Source organism: Electrophorus electricus, chromosome 26 (assembly GCF_013358815.1).
Source record: "Electrophorus electricus isolate fEleEle1 chromosome 26, fEleEle1.pri, whole genome shotgun sequence".
NCBI lineage: Eukaryota > Metazoa > Chordata > Actinopteri > Gymnotiformes > Gymnotidae > Electrophorus > Electrophorus electricus.
In genome coordinates, this window is record NC_049560.1 from 4276680 (window position 1) to 4293610 (window position 16931).

The 16931-nt window shown below is 39.2% G+C and overlaps 4 protein-coding genes across 6 annotated transcripts; 2 read left to right on the plus strand and 2 right to left on the minus strand.

Annotated features, from left to right (window-relative positions):
• Positions 1–1667: 1667 nt before the first annotated feature.
• On the plus strand, positions 1668–4420 carry tmem221 (transmembrane protein 221). Its single transcript, XM_027008152.2, has 3 exons — positions 1668–2310; positions 2467–2552; positions 3187–4420. The coding sequence occupies exons 1-3, from the start codon at positions 2027–2029 to the stop codon at positions 3627–3629; spliced, it is 813 nt and encodes a 270-aa protein (XP_026863953.2). The 5' UTR covers positions 1668–2026; the 3' UTR covers positions 3630–4420.
• borcs8 (BLOC-1 related complex subunit 8) lies at positions 2641–5686 on the minus strand. Of its 2 annotated transcripts, XM_027008157.2 has the most exons (6): positions 5594–5686; positions 5275–5387; positions 5006–5070; positions 4811–4918; positions 4415–4500; positions 2641–3011 (listed from the first exon to the last, which is right to left on the minus strand). In XM_027008157.2, exons 1-5 carry the CDS (start codon positions 5628–5630, stop codon positions 4437–4439), a joined length of 387 nt encoding a protein of 128 aa, XP_026863958.1. In that variant the 5' UTR covers positions 5631–5686; the 3' UTR covers positions 2641–3011; positions 4415–4436. The 2 variants fall into 2 exon arrangements, with proteins under 2 accessions (XP_026863958.1, XP_026863959.1); XM_027008158.2 differs by lacking the exon at positions 4415–4500.
• Positions 5687–5973: 287 nt separating this feature from the next.
• Positions 5974–7705, plus strand: rfxank (regulatory factor X-associated ankyrin-containing protein). Of its 2 annotated transcripts, XM_027008154.2 has the most exons (8): positions 5974–6063; positions 6183–6300; positions 6490–6555; positions 6661–6761; positions 6843–6968; positions 7046–7112; positions 7213–7293; positions 7435–7705. In XM_027008154.2, exons 2-8 carry the CDS (start codon positions 6201–6203, stop codon positions 7476–7478), a joined length of 585 nt encoding a protein of 194 aa, XP_026863955.2. In that variant the 5' UTR covers positions 5974–6063; positions 6183–6200; the 3' UTR covers positions 7479–7705. The 2 variants fall into 2 exon arrangements, with proteins under 2 accessions (XP_026863955.2, XP_026863954.2); XM_027008153.2 differs by having other exon boundaries at positions 7213–7705.
• A 107-nt stretch (positions 7706–7812) lies between these two features.
• On the minus strand, positions 7813–8889 carry nr2c2ap (nuclear receptor 2C2-associated protein). Its single transcript, XM_027008156.2, has 5 exons — positions 8797–8889; positions 8612–8702; positions 8401–8506; positions 8195–8262; positions 7813–7956 (listed from the first exon to the last, which is right to left on the minus strand). Exons 1-5 carry the CDS (start codon positions 8832–8834, stop codon positions 7831–7833), a joined length of 429 nt encoding a protein of 142 aa, XP_026863957.2. The 5' UTR covers positions 8835–8889; the 3' UTR covers positions 7813–7830.
• Positions 8890–16931: the final 8042 nt, after the last annotated feature.

Consider the following 16931-nt stretch of genomic DNA (forward strand, 5'->3'; position numbering starts at 1 on the left):
CTAAGTTGATTTGTTGCTGGTGCTATTGCAGGAAACCAAAAACAAAAGTACTATTCTGAAACAATGACAACACATGCTCAGAAAGAAATGTGTAATTCTGCAAGTTTTTATTTTGTAACAATATTTCATGAAATATGATTTTTTACAAACAAAGAAATGGAAAAAAATACTTAACTAATATTTATGGTAGGTGCTAAAAGTAGAATAAGGAGAGCAATATAAAGTACATTTTGTTTCCTTTCTCGCTCATACATACACATAGTGCTTCTCTCCAGGGAGAGTCATATCATCTGATGCAAGAACAAGCAACCTCCCACCATGCTGCCAAGCGTCCCCGAGTAACAGGCCATGTTCACGCCTGCAATACACACGTCTGGATGATCCGTGACCACAGACATGTGATTGGGAAAATATGACTGATATTACTGATGGGCCAATAACTGTTGGCCTGTTGGGGCAAATAGGAGCAGTGCAGAAAGGGTTCATCACTGAACCTGTGTCATTCCTCGTGAGGAAAATTAACTTATGTACATGTACTGCAAGATTCTTCAAGTTTTAATTATGCATTAGGACAAAGTGGAAATTGCTTGTATGAGCAGCAGTCATGGAGACAGCCTAAAGGTACTGCTGACTGTGGCTTGTCATTTTGTAAGTGTTTGTTTAAAACTGAACAGAGGAAATACACTTACTCAAGGCTTCACGTCGAGTAAAGGAACCTTTGGAAAGCATTCATTAGACGTATTTTTTGTTTTCCTGAAACTTCTCACTTCTGCTTTTGACAACATCAGTGGCTTCATTTTTTCTGAGCTTGTGGTGGGCCTCCTGAACTCAGAAATAGCTTCCCTGGTCAGTGTACGTGTGTTCGAACGATTCTTCGTTGTGTATATTTTTTTTTAGCATCGGACTTATTTCACCCAGAGCAGCGCAAAAGCAGCCCTTGAGTTCTCAGCATAAAGCCGAAGAACCAAAACTCACCTGCCATCTGACACGGCAAGCTAAGGTTGAAAATAATAAGGACTTTGCTCTCAATTTCACCAAAGACCTGCTAACTTACTGGAGGTTTGCCCCTTAGCCATAAGACAATCTATAGTGAAGGAATTATGAAAAAAAAAAGAATTAAAATTCTAAACACTTTATAAAGTTTCAAAGGGTACAAAAATCATTTGTTTGTGAGTAATTCAATTTTCCAATGAAGAATACACTGTTAATCAAGAGTTTGCTATTAGGACAACCAAGAGCGTTAATTAGTGTAAACTACTGTCCCCTAAGTGGTCTGTATTCTATAGAAAGCCTACATATTGTGAAGCCTATGGATTAGTTACATCAGCACAGTATGACAGTAAGCAATAAAAAGGTATAGGTTGCACAATAAAGATTGGTATGATAAGGTAGGCGTTTCAGATCTTTAAATTCGGTTCGTTGCATTGCTTAGAAGACAATTATCACATTTTGGTCTACAGCTTCATTATAAGACGTTTTGCTTACATTTTATTTCCATTTCATTCTTATACTTCTTTTGGCGAAGACCGACTTCGAAATATATATATATATATATATATATATATATATATATATATATATATATATATATATATATATATATTTATTTATTTATTTGCACCTGCCAAGGATTCAGGAGCAGATGCCATTTTGGTCAGTGTGTTCGCGGTGTTGGAATTTTTTTACTTCTTCAGATGGAGAAGGCCTGCATTATGTGTGTCTCTATCTGAAAGGATCATTGTTGCCGGGAGATGTTCTAATCTGCGGATTTTAAAAAGGCCAACATCACATGATCGGTTTTAGCAGCAACCAACAGCACTGCGAAAGAACGCACATTCCAAAGTTGGCTGGCTTTTGCTCGCCTAAAGGAAAGAACGGACGAGTAAGCTGGCGAAGAATCTGGACCAATCACAGACAACTGCTTTTTAAACATACACCTTCACCACTTGTATTCACGGTTGCTTTGCTATAAAGCAAATAAAATCGCCAATATTTTTTGTTGAGGACATTGCATTTACGACCGAAGATGACATACAGCCACCGCTCTCTGATAGTCTTGGCTCTTTTGGGGATTTTGTCGGCAATAATGTCCGTCATGTCAGTAATTTTGATTTTTCAGCTTCAAGCGCTCCAGGCAAGTTTAAAAGAACCATCTTCCCTCGTACCGATTGAAATTTCAGCTGTTCTAAGGCCAGTTTCCACTGTCCTTTCGGCGTTGTCCCTCACGCTAAATCTGAGCTCGGTTGTTCTCTGTCTGCTGCACAGCTACTTCCCAATTGAAATATGCCGAGGAGAAGACGACTCGCAAAGGTAAACCGTTTTATCAAACACCACGACACTCCACCATTTAAACTCAATTAATATTCGCAGCATATATAATTAGCAATATGTAACGAAAGAGGAAAAAAAAGGTCTTGGATTTATGTAGCCAATAAAGTGGAGTCGACTACTTGTTTCCTTACTTAGGGCCGCCTGGTTTCTGTTGGACAACAGGGCAGTTCGCCACGTTGCTGTTGGCTTGTTTTGCTTTGGAGTTTCTGTTTACTTGGGTGGTAAGTGTCGGAAGGCCTAAAACAAGATCAAGCCAAACACGCGAAAAGCTAAAGCAGTAGAGTATTAACAGATTCAGTATCACACTAATCGAAGTAATACGTCATTTTATTTTAGCAATTCCATGTACATACAACGCTAAGTGTAATAAGTAAAAATAGCATTTTGAATTCATATCGGAATTGTAAAAGCCAGCATTTGTAATGCAACGACAAAACAGTCTTTCCAAACCACTTTAATATCTGTGAATATAATCCCTTCCTTCACATCCTGATGAAATGCCGTAACTGATGACGCAGTAAAAACATCCGCTCAGCACTGAGTGACAGTGGCATCCAGTCAGAGCTTCACCTAGTCACCCAAAGTCCATTCTGGTCCAAAGGCCAGTAACAGCACTTTATATGCCAGAATTCTGCTTCTCGCAAGCCTCCTTCATTACACCAGGATCCACAGCTCTTTTCCTACAGAAAGGCAAATAAATACATATTAAAGTTAATTAAACAAGTTACAAGTTAATTAAACAAATGAATACAAAGAGCGCAATAGTGTGTGTGTATATATATATATATATATATATATATATATATATATATATATAATATTTTTCTGTTCATCATTTTCCCTCTAAATTCACAGCCATGTCGATTTACATGCTGTTGGTGTTTGAGATTGACACGGGAATAGCCAGCATGTGTGTGCTCTCCTCTGGTGTTGTGGTGTTGCTGGTTATAGTCGCTCACTCGCTTGTCCAGGCTGCGCACACAGTCAAGCATTTCCGCAAGCAGCACATCAACACTCTCTTCAAAAACGACCCTGAGCATAGGCCTGGCATCTGCACACCAGAGTTTTCCTACCGATCCTCATCTGCGCTCAAACAGTACTCGCAGTCTATTGACACGTGTAACCAGTCCAGTGAAAGTGAGGCTCAGAGTGGGAGTGTGAGTGTACAGATGCACAAGACCCTGTCTGCTGAGTCTGGACTGCTCCAAGCACACACAAAGCCTGGGAACGGCGTCAACAACGAGATGAGAAGTGTGCTGGCTCGCAAAGTCACAGAAAAAGACTCCACGTTAGTGTAAGTGGCATTAGCATAAGTACCGGCTGGATTTCAGATGAAGGGGTTACAAAAATGGTCTTCCTTTAACGCTGTGCTTGTATCATTACTGAGGTACAGTAAACCATTATGCACAGTCAAACCCTTAAAGGTGTTAACCAAGTCTAATTGATTTAGGTGGCTTAGCCAAGGAAGGCACCATCACTGTCAACTAATTAGGACAGTTGGTCTGCAGACCTGGGACTGGAAGTACTTCTATAGAAATTATCCATCCCAACTACGGATGGTGGCCTGATTATTTATTCAAAGGCACAAAAATATGGAAGCACTAAAAAGTTGTGTGTCACTTTTCAAACTAAATGTTTTTTTTATCCTACAGTTGTAACAGTTTAAATAGATACTTGTAGTCCTACACACTGATATACTGATTTTTATATGCATATTTTCTACATTACTGGTTGTTGATTTCATCACAATTTATAAATGAGCAATTTACAAATTCATAAACATACATTAATGAGGTTTTTAATTTAAAACAGCATAAAATCTAGAATCAGCATAAAGCCGAAATTGGATATCTTAACTTTAAAAAGGCAGAGTTGAAGTTCTACAACACAATGCCTGACATTTTATTGGCAGTAGCTGTAAACAAGTCAACCAAATGAAATAATTAATTTTGTTCTGGAAAACATAATGGTAAGAAAATATATTGGGTTGATACAGCAGCCTAATTCACACAGCAAAATTACTGAACAAAATAGAATGTTTTTTAGGTGTATGTAATCAGAGTATGATTCAAGCAGCACTAACCTTAGCTATGAATTTCCATGTGTCATGATGCTGTGGAAGAGGCATGTGTTGGAGACTCACTGTAATTGGATGCAGGCTTCACACCACTAAAGCAGCGTGTATTAAACAAAAATGAAAATTAAGCAAATCTAAAATCAATAAAGCATGTAACAGAATGCGACTGTATATGATGCATGCTCTACAATCACTGGCACTTAATGGGAAAATAACAGAAATAATGAAAATAATGCCAAAACATTTTGCAAACCAAAACAACTGCAATGACTGTAATGGCTACTGATGGATGTGAGACAGCAAGTGTTAATTATGAAATATGAGCCTACTGGAACAGGGTGGGATGCAGAGAAACTTAAATTTGTTTTGCTCTTTGCAAACTGCTGAGCGTTTATGAACTACCTGCGCCCTTGAGAGGCTCCGATCTGCTCTTTCATTGTGATGGCTTGTTTTAGTAGTCCGTCAATACTTTTAAAGTAGAGGCTGCTGTTGACCATGCTTTTCACTGCGCTGCAAATACAATAAGGGCATGCTACATGACACGTTTAGATGTCTGTATGTATATATGTCTGTATTTTCAGGTCATTAAAACAATACCTGCACGCATACTCCACAGTATAAATTGCTCCCTGGCTCTGTTCCTCCCAGCTCTGCATGTCTGTCTATAGAGAAATCATCAGTAAATTGTTAAATACTTGACAACTGCGCTGTCTGACGGGTAGAGTTAGATAACATTCTATTTAAAGGTCTACAATGAAACGGTAATCCAGTAACTAGAGTTGGTTGAAGTAAACACGGAGACACATTACACACCAGGGTCAGCCACTGTATGTCAACAACTTGAAAAGTATTTCGACTGGTCCCACCTTATGCTGTACCAGCTCTGGCAGTGATCGTCTGACGTGCTCTTGCAACCGATAGAGAGCTATGGATGGTTCATTGGCCAAAACGTACATGCTCTCAGTGAATTTATCCGTTACTGCAAATAAAAAACACGTAGGTGACTGTCAATGCGCTGCATAGTTTCACAGACAGCTTGGAGCCAAAGATGAAACCAGGGCTCAGTATCCTACAGCAACATGCTAGCTAGGAAATCTGTTAACCTAACGCTAGCTAACCTAGCTCAATAAAGCAATTTGTATTACAGTGCCCATAACAAATAGATAATAAATAAAGCTACATTACCTCGTTTCACTTTCAATTGCATTTCCTGGTCGTCCATTTTACACAAAGCTCCGAAGATATATTAAAGATAGACTATATTCGCTTAAATATCTTATTTACTCCCATATAGGGGTTGCGCTATTACCCCATGTGTATGTAAAATACTGTCCGGTATATTTCATCGGTCCAACACATAGTTCCTAGGTGTCTTAAAAAGGTTTCACGGTAGGATGAAACGAAAATGGTGTGAAGAGCAGAAGACCACGATAGCTAAAGAATAATTTTCATATTTTGTATTTTAACCAAATATCACTAAAAGTACAAGAAAAAACTTAAACATCAAAATCAACGCACCTTGAAATAATTTAGTCTGTTTTAGTTTCACTTTTGTTAGCTAACGCATCAGGAAATAAAAGCAGACAAATTTGCTTTTATAAGTGACTAGTGTCCTGATATTCACTCAGTCTACGGATTAGAGTCGTGGAGTTCCGGTAAGATAACATGACTCATTAATTTTGTTTTTTTTTTTAAATTATAATTATACTTACTACAATAGATTCCAAGCTAATTAGGTGTAAAACTAGGTACTTGTTTTTTCTTGTTTAAACAGACGTAATGGTAAACCATAATGGAAAACAAAACCGATGAGGGTGCAGTCAACCACTCGACCACTCTTACAAATAAACAGCGTGGGAACGAGGTCACGGTCCGACCGGCTACTTTAGACAGTAAGTGCGTGGTACAGACATGTTTTAAAGAGCACAGTCCTTAACAGTCTGACTCAGTTTACCCTGGTATTTACATGAATTGTAACATAAGCATATATTAACGCAGGACCGATAAACTACACCATGCCTGACTTTTGTAATTGGTTAACTGTTGATTTAAATCAATTCTAACCTATTAATCTCCTTCAGATCTGTCCATTCATCAACTAGCTGCTCATGGAGACATAGCACAAGTTAAGATGCATATCACCTGCGGTAAGCAGAACTGCATCAAACACACATTCCACAGGTCATTGGCCACTAGGTAGTACTCTAGTCCAATACATGAGATCACAAACAAACCACATGGGTGTTTTGCAGATAATTCCCTATTGAACAGTCAGGATGAGCGGGGCTTCACCCCGCTTATGTGGGCTGCGGCGTTTGGAGAGATCGAAATGGCCCAGTTTCTCCTCGAGAAGGTGAAAACTGCAGCCAAGACACGCATTAATGTGGCTTCTCTCATGTGGAATGTTTCAGAAATTATGCTCTTTTTAAATCAGGGTGCTGATCCAAAGACATTTGCACGGGAGAGAGAATGCGCCTTGTCTTTAGCCAGTGCTGGCGGATTCACAGACATCGTCAATATTATTTTAAAACACGAAGTTGATGTCAATTCCTATGACTGGGTATGCAAAACAAAATGAAACATGCCACTGTAACACAATGAAGAAAACCTCAGTAACAAGATTTTCTTAAAATACAGAATGGAGGCACACCTCTTCTTTATGCAGTTCGTGGCAACCATACAAAATGTGTGGAAGCACTTTTAAGTAAGCTCTTCTATTACGGTAAAGAATAATAGTTGCTTTTTTTTTTACGGGTAATTCACATAATGCATCATGTAAAATTGTCTCTGTGTGCCCTGCTTAGGACATGGTGCAGATATTACATTTGAAGCAGACTCTGGCTATAGTCCCATAGCCCTTGCAGTTGCTCTTGGCTACAGAAAAAGCAAGTATCGCAGAAGTCTGAAAGTCACCAAATATACTGATACGAGCCTTTATACATTTTTAAATAACTCATATCTTATAGCCCATTATTACACATTTGTACAAGTCCCACCTGAGTGATATCAATATCTTTTCTCTTTAGTGCAAAAGCTGCTTGAGGATCATATTTTAAACCTGTTAAGATGATCACAGTCAGGACAACTGACCAGTCACTTTTCTTTCTTTTAAGATTTCACTTTGTGTATGCATTTACCTTTTAAATTAAACTCTTGTTACAAGTCTTATACTTATGTGATGCATTTGATTGCCATTCATAAAGTTTCATTATTAGTGAGTAGTTAATATTTTACCCCCAGTATAATATTAAGTGAAACATCAGTAGACCACATTGATATTAAAAATAAATAAATAAAAAAAATCACACAACCCCCAGAAACAAAAACCAAAAAAAAACAAAACAGCACAATCAGTCCATTAAGGGAGCTGGTTGCTGTCTGCTTGGCTTTCTGTCTCCGTTTCTTTTGATCTTCGCCACACATTACAGATCCCGTTCTCCCAGGATATCCAAAGAGTAAACGATTATTCTTCCAAAAAAGTCTGCACTGTTTTCAAATACTATCTTAAGCTTCTGCACGACGGGGCCATCCTGGGAAATGGGAAAGCTGTGGGTGAGGAATCAAGGCCATAATATAAGCATGGGAGGAGTGACAGACATGCCCTTTATGGTCATGAACCAGCAGATACCAGGCAAGTGTATTCTTTTTTCCTTAGACACTGCAAATACACTTAAAAATAATACATAAATCAATGTAATTACAAGTTACAAGCATGAGGTCAACCATGAATAGTTTGCAAATTACAGTGACACTCAAACTAGGTTGAGCAAAGGTTTAGAAGGATATCTGTAGAGAGTTGTTGTCTTCTGGATAGAAGTCTAGAATGCGTTCCAGAGCCCCTCCTTTGCTACAGCCTAGGAAAGAAAAAAACGAGAACGGGCCGATAGCGAAGACACTAGTAACGTGATTTTAAATATCTACGTGAACTGCTGACACTGGGATAACAAGGCCACGAGAGGTCTGCAGTGATACTGATTTAAAAAAAAAACAACCTTCTAACGTGCAAGATCTTCCTGAGAATCCGCCTTGGAATTGCACCCTGAGCTCAGACACCCTCACTGGCGCAGGGAACTCCAGCACCACCCACTGTGATTTTCCCTGTGAATGAAAGAACAGCGCTGGGAGAAAAAAAACCCGCGAACGCTTCATTACTGTTAGTCTACATGTTAACCGGTTTTGTTAAGTTAGTTAATGCTACGTTACCTGGTCAGAATTCCAACACGTCTCCTCATTAGCATCAAACATGAATTGTTTGCCGAACTGTTTGACATCTCTGTTCAAAACAGAGCTGACCCTGTTGAGCATAGTCAAGATGAACACTTTTCATACTAACGCAATGCACTGATTAAACGTCCAAAATTCGCGAACAACAATCAAAGCTCCCCTACCTGCACTGTGTGTTATTACTTATAACAGATACAGCCATGCTTAATTTGAACTTTCAACTGCAGCCAAAATGCCGGCAAATGGGGTGTTTTTACGACATTATGGGCATCGAATCATTTTCACCAGCCATCGCTAGGTGGCGGTATCGCTCCTCTGTTCAGCGAATAAGCGCTTCGAGGGCGTTCTGGTGACTTTCAGAAATCCAGTTTACCGAGTTATCTTTGTCCAGCATACTTTATTCAGTTCCGCAGATAGTTGCCAAGTCATTCATTTTTTGCATTTAAATGAATTCATTGTGTTTGAGCCGTAAAAGTATTTATTGCAGCTACTGGAGTGTTATAGAATGACCCATGAGGTCTCCAGCATTGAGAGTAAATAACTGTTAGTGGCAGTCAGGCATTCACTAAAAATGAAAGCAAATTTATTTATTTTTAATCTGAACCATGTATAAATCGAGTGTTCACATTTTAGTTACTGTGAACACAAAACCGACCCCTGGTGTTACATATGAAACGATTTTGATGCTTCAAACTTCACGCGTCACTGCGCACTACCTGTCAAGGTCATGGGTCACGTTTTGGTGTTTTATATTGCTCAGTATACACTAACCATGCAGGTCTACCAATGCAGTACATCAAGGCCATTTTTGTGTTCTTTTGACCAGTTACAAGTCAACCTGCTGTCATAAACAGTAGGCCTATATAAATAGCTGGTTGGTCGTGGATAGTGATATCTGCAAAAGGAGTGTGAAGAGATAACTAGGCTGATTCATGATATCATTAATGCCATTCGTGATGTTCAAAAGATTTAGTCATATTGGTGCCGCAACTATTATGAGGTTTAAGCCTATGAGAATAATAAATGCGATTGTCTGTTTAGTTTGTTGTGGGTTTTGACGCTGTGTGCAGCGGTCGTTTGAAGAGCCATCCGAGGGCACATCTGCTCGCTCAGGAGCAATTAGCCGCGCGCCTCAGTTCCTCGCGCTTCCTGGCATGCCATGAGCACGTTCCTCTCTCTGAAATCTTCCGCTACAGTTTGAATGAGGTTTTTAATTAAACCATTAAGAAACAAAGCGTTTGCACAATATGGTTGGCTGCCTCCATTACAAACCGTAATCAGTTGTAATTTATTCGTTTACAACAACACGAAACGGATTTCAGTCATTATCTTCTTTTTCCTTAGCTCGCAGGTTTGGACTAGACATCCATTAGTTCTGCGCACCCAGAAGAACAGGCGGCTAATTTACTATTCAGGAGGACTGACAACAGAAAGAAATATTGACAAGATGTACCATCCCTCTGTTGTAATTGCCTGATGTGATACCATGGTGGCATCTTGGAGGGCCTTCAGCCATTCGTAATGGTAGTGATTATCTAATAAGCAGGCCAGCTTAAAAACTACCTTCTTGGGTGTCATAAAAGTATTCTTTAAGGTTTTTGAAGTACCTTTGGAGCAGGATCTTTAAAGAGATTTTAAAATTGGCCTTGTAGATCCTCCCCTTATGCCTGCATGCAGCAACCCCGTATTTTTTATGAGTGTGTGTTAAACGTCACCCTTGGGTGCTTCCACACTGCATCTCAGCAAGTGGCTGACGGGAGGATTTCAATCCTGTTGACAGGACTCCATTTTATAGGACCTTTGTGATGATGCTGTGCTGGGAGGTGCCAATCCCCCTAGCTAAGGGCTCCATGTAGTAAACGGTACATGCATCAGCAGGGTTTATGAAGTGTGACTGGTCCCACTCTGAAACACAATCCAAGCTCCAAACTCACCAAGATGGGAGTTGCTAAGAGAGACCTACTTAAGCAGAAATCTGATCAGCTTTTAACTGGAATAAACTTCAAAATGTCCAACTGTATAATTGCATGCCTATTAAGTATAAAATAAGCATATGGTATTTATTCCTTACTAATTATTTTAATAAAAGCCTGTAAGTAAATGGTTATGTCATGTTTAGCCTGCCTAAGAAATCATTTACCTGTAATAAGAAAATACATATTTGAACACACCGTATGTTAAAATGGGGGGGGGGGGGGGGGTGCTTTCTGTAATAAACCGTGAGTAACAGGGATGAGAATATTTTATAGTCTCCAGAGTTGTTAGGATACCTGAATCTGAAGTGCACTCTAACTCTGCAAATTGCATTACTGCCATTATAGTAAAATAGCATCCCTAATTAGGAGAATTCAATCTCATTAGTGCTCATTTACACTGACAGAGACAGACAGGAGCTGTGTGTGTGTGTGTGTGTGTGTGTGTGTGTCTGTGTGTGTGTCTGTGTGTGTGTCTGTGTGTGTGTGTGTGTGTGTGTGTGTGTGTGTGTGTGTGTGTGTGTGTGTGTGTGTATGTCTGGTCCTCATGAGGAACCCTCAGGCATTTTCTAAAACAAAGTTACATCTTATGTTATATTTTATTTAAGTTACATTTATATGTGGTAATTACATGATTTATATATAAAAGTCTTCAGAAATACACAGAGATAGTAGTACAAATCTGTGTGTGTGTGTGTTCATGCTTATGTAGTGCTCTTAGGCCACGGCATTACAGTCGTCCTGCACAGACCGCACCATAAGTGGCCTTCAAGAACCTACTCCTATTCAAGCTACACTTACCTGACGAGTGTGCATGTGTGTGGGGTTTGGTGTGATGTCTGCTCTACTGCCTGCCAAAAGAATATCAAGGCTGGGTTGGTCGCATCTGTTCTAATTCAGAATGATCTAAGCCAGTTGAATTTCCACCTATAGTCACCAGTTCCACCCAATAAATTATCCAATCACGATGCAACCCTGTTAGAAACCTTTCACTTTAAATGCAGTTTTCCTGATTTTATCTCATGTAATGGGAGCTGCTATAATCTAATAGTTCCTACTCTGAGTACATGTGTGAAATCTAACAATGCAATAGTCTATATTTCTCTATTACAAATATTCCTTACGTTCATAGGTCAGAGAAACACAACAAACTCTTTGAAATTTCGATGGACATGTAAGGCTAGAGTTTGTCGTTATAATGCTACAGCACACTGCATTTATTGTTCTGTTGTACATTTGACTTGGTTGAAGTGGGTTGGTGTGACATTGTTTTAGTATTACAATGTTTTTACATTGGCATTTTCTAATGCTTTTCTTCTATCTTTCTTTCAATGTATGAGTTTATCTCAGTGTCACAGTAAAAGTGCATATTTCTCACTTCCTTGTGTAAGCCTGTCCTTAGGTATGGGAGACCTGCCTAGAAGAATTGGTCTGAGTGGGATTTAATAACATGTATTTTTGAGACCATACCCCTGAGTTAACCCAGCCATTTAAACCGCTGCTGACATTTGGGATAAAGTGGATGGATCAATGGTCCGGAAATGTCACTGGCTGGAGAACTGCACTATGAAGGGAGTAGAATGATCTGTAAGTCCATCCCATAATCTTCTCTCTCTCTCTCTCTCTCTCTTTCCTTTTCACTCTTTCTTCTTTTTCTCACCTACTTTTTTTTTTATTTTAGAGAAGCCATTCCTTCTCACTCATTTATAAATTTAAAGAAGGCCCTATTCTCTGGACAACATTCTGATTTTGCTTTCTTCAGTACGCAGACGAACTTCCAAAGCATCTTCATTGCATTTCCATGCTGTGAGAGGTTTTATGGTGCACACTATGTATGACAGTCACTGAGTAAAGACCCAGAACATTGGAGAAAGCAATGCATATTTAACACCCCCCAAACCTACAATTTTCAAAGACTGGCCCTTAATAATTGTGCCTAATGGGGTCTCACAATAACTGAGATACATTTGCATGGCTTGACAGTGCCTTATGAAACTTGGTGTTATCCAGTTATTTCAAACATCACTGTGTTTGAGCATGACCTAAACAGATAGACTGGATTGCAGTGGATTTAGTCTTGGTAATATGAGCTGTGCAAAACTGATAGTATGGAATAGGATTAGAAGTGAAAACTAGATTCCCCTTCCTTACTTTGCTGCTTCTGTGAGGTTGAAATAGTTTCACAGCAGCGAGGATTTAGAAAGGGCATAGTGAGTTGAACAAAGTTGCTGAGTCAGCATCCTACCATATAAACGTTAACTTCATCTGTGGATCAGTAGAACTGACAGGGATATGCACAGGTGGGCTTGTTAAAAGAAACATGTGCTACAATGACTCATGTAAGACTGCTTTTCCACAAAAAGGTTTCGAGTTAAGATGAGTGTTCCAAGGCTATTCAGTGTGCCGAGCAGTACTGCTCTTATTAAGAAGTATCACTCAGTTTTTAATTTTATTTTAAATAAGTCATTGCTTTCTGTTCCAACATCTACAGGCCATAACATATCAGATATTCTTGTCTTTGCATTTAGCCTGTTTTATTTTTTTGTATTTAGCCTGTCTTATTTATTTGCATTTAAACTGTTTTATTTCTTTGTATTTAACCTGTGCATTTGCTTAACAATTTTCATTTCTGTTTAAAAAATTGTGCATGCTTGTTTGAGGACCTAAATTTGTTTATATGGAGAACAATATATGGAGACATATGAAGCAGTCCCTATAGCAACCAAGGGAAAGCTTCCCACAGCTGCTATGATACCATGTCTTTGGAAGGTTTTGATAACATTTCATACATCTCATAAATGATTATACTTACTGTCTGTGTTGCAGTGTGTGCATGTGTATGTGTTGGGGGCGGGGGCGTGGTATATATGCCTCACCACTGATTGCCATGAAAAAGCCTTGAAACAGCTCATGTTTTTATTCTGTGTCTGGTACCTAGTCTCTCAGGCAACTTCTTGCACAGTTGCCAAGTAAGCACAGTTGTCCATGGTCCGTGTAAATTAGGATGGGGTCAGGACTTCTAAATGCCATGTGTTTGAGGTTTTTTGTGACAATGAAAAATATGCCTTTCTGGGAACTATATCAGGCACAGGGAGAGGATATTGTTAAAGTGCAACGTTCTAATTAATGGCTGACTCTGGTTCTGTGGCCTTTGATATGGTGAGCTGTCTTTTCCTTCAAAGGCACAATTTAGACAAACATTGCTGAGATGCGATGCCTGTGTTTGTCTCCCATGCCAATAAGGGCCAAGTAAATCCCCTCAGGCCATGCACGCTCTTCTTCTGGAACTCTTTTGATTAGCAGGGAACCAAGCGCCACACTTGGCTAGCAAAAACATGGATGAAAGTCCCACACACTCTTAATCATCCTTTCTTGGGAACGTCAAATGCTCCAGTAATAACGTGTCTGGAAAATAAATAAATAAAGCAGCAGAGCATTGGAAAGGTAAGGTCATACTGGATTTGAATATTCTATTTCACACAGGTTTGTTGACATTATATAGCCAGGAGAGTTTTGTTATTAAAACAAAAGAAAGGAAAGGAAATATACACTAGATGACACCGATTAGACTGATGTATTCTTATCTTCAGTGGACAGTTAGTCTATTATAGTACAAGGATAGTACAGAACTGATCTTTGAAGACCACTGGGAGTGGAAGCATTGAGGCCATTTGCTTCTAGTCGAGATGCTTGGTGTCTGATATAGTCTGACCAGAAACCATGGCCTCCACCCAACCTTTAGGTCCCCTCCCTGTAGTGTCGCCTTCGTCAGTACACAAATATTTATGAATATTCATGCTAATGAAAATTTTCTTTTAGTTCTTGTTTGTTCATCTAAAACAAGAGTTCAAGGAATCAAGACCAGGTAATACATTTTCTTGTTATCAGTGCTTTGAGAATATTCCTCATGTTTTGCAGATAGACAGTATCTATTAGTGTCTGATGCTGTGTTTGGTTACAGAACTAAAACAATGTTATAAATGAAACCAAAGTAGAAAGTAGAACACTACTTTCTTGAAGTGGCATTTAAACAGTGACAAAAGACCAGACGTTTTATTTGTATTTGTTTGTGTGCCAAAAGCCCTCAAGTGAAGGCCATTCTCTAGCTTGTCTCCTACTGTTGTATGTTGTATGTTATGTTCAATGTTAGTGTATTGGGCTGAGAGGTCTTGACTGTAACATCCAATCCACAGACCACTTCTACCTCTTGTCAGCTATCTAACAGAATTAGTTACTGACTAACACTGGAGGCAGCCAAACAGGTTGGGGTTCAACCTAAGGAGGTTTCCAGCAGCCACAGAGCATCCAGGGTTATCTGAGGTCATTCACTATCGGCTTAGCCAGGTAGCTGGTGAGTATGAGGCCCAGTGGGCCCTGCTACATTCTCTCAGACTCACTATCACTGGGATGCACATTCATACTTTAAAAAAAAACTGATTAGTATAATTCATTCAAAATAATATTTTGGGTTGCAGGGTCTTTTTCGTATACACCCCTTGCAGATAACAGTTGACACTGATATGTCATTATCATAGAGAGCTTTTCTTCAGTTATGACAGATACTGTCCTCAGTGGCAATGGCTGGTAGTCAAAGGTGGTAAGGATAGAAGTTACATCATTGTGTACTACTGCTGTTGAAACCAGACCTCAGGAGATCTTCTGTTCCAAGATGCCGGTCAGTATGGTTAATAAGGTTCTAAGATTCAGTCTTCATGTTTTCTTCTTTGACATATCACTAGTTTCCTACCATGAACCCATGTAATGTTTTAGCAGTGTTTTAATACAAGCCAGCTCCAAGACCAATCTTTGATCCTGACTCAATCCAGCCCTACATACATAACACTGGACTGAGTGTTTGGTTTAAGGCCTTGGTGCACGCTGAACATGTGAATCTTCGGAGCACATTGCTGCATACTAATATCTGTCTCATTTAACTCAGAAATGAGATCAGTTTGACAAGGTTTATTATAGAGTAACAGCACAATGGAACAATCATACTCAATACTCATATCTGTAAACATTCATATTTATAGATGCCAACACCATCAAGTTTATGTCCGAGATAACGTGGTGTTTTATTTATTTAGCCAGGCTTATATTTTACCTGTGTGTTAGTGGTGAGATGACGAAAGCATTTACCAGGGTTATTTTAAGTCTGCCAAAATTTGCTTTATTCACTGTTCTTCTGACAGGAGTTAAAATAGATGAAACAATACTACTTGATAAAATTTCACACCATTGCTCTTCTGATTCTCACAGAACATTTTGGTACCTTGAGTCCAGTTAGCATTTTTTTCTAAGTGATAATGATATTCCCAGCACACTGGTGTTTTTATTTATGTAGATTTTATTTTTCAGATATATTTTAGCTTCAATCATTTTAGTTTCATGGTTCCAGAACCACAATGCTGACAGAATAAATCTCACTATGATGTTATTCTTACTCTTTTCAGTGAAAAAATGAGTTTTGCTATCAGTCCATAAAGTATTGGCTTGTAATAATGGCATTCCACCTTCTGTTTTCTAATAACAGGAAAGGGTTCTGTGGTTGCATTTTTGAGAGGTGCATGAAAACATATATTTTTAGACTAAAAAGGTTGATCGCCAGCTACAGGATACAACTAGGCTAACACAATCATCATTGGAGAACCCGCTGCCTTATCAGTACTGTGACTGGTTTTTGCCCATTTATTCGGATGCTCTGGAATCACATATCTCCCCCATCCTTAATATGCCCTAATTCCTGATGGATTTGCTTCACAACCATATAATTGCACCATTCTTAACAGCCTTATCACCTTGGTAATTATTAGTTGGAATGTTGAGTTTTATGATGTGAGAAGATATGCACCTAGATGCCTAAGAGATAAACTTTTACTTTCAGTTTGATGCTATTCAAGTGTAAAGTGTAAATTCTAGATTTAATCGAGGTCCATTTTTTTTCTGTACAATCTTGGCTGCATCTCAGCAGTGGCACCTAATTCATCCATTCAAAAATCCAATTATTACACTGACATTCTCTTCTCAAGATGACCATTTAGTTATCTCTATCATAATAAGTCAGAATATAAGACATGCTATATGGCTCGTGCTGCTGCATGTTTCTCATTTCCACTGGACAGATTTCCTCACTCCTCATCCATTATGGATCAGCCCGGCTCACACCTGAGCAGCTCTGTTTCACTCTCATTTAGATCCTCTGCTGACTCTCCTCTTTTCCCCGCACTCGATGGTCCCTCCGCAACTCTGACAAAGCCCGGCTGCCGAACACCTGGCCGCGGCATCGTTACCTCAGCTTCATGCACACCCAGCCCCCACGCCTCTTA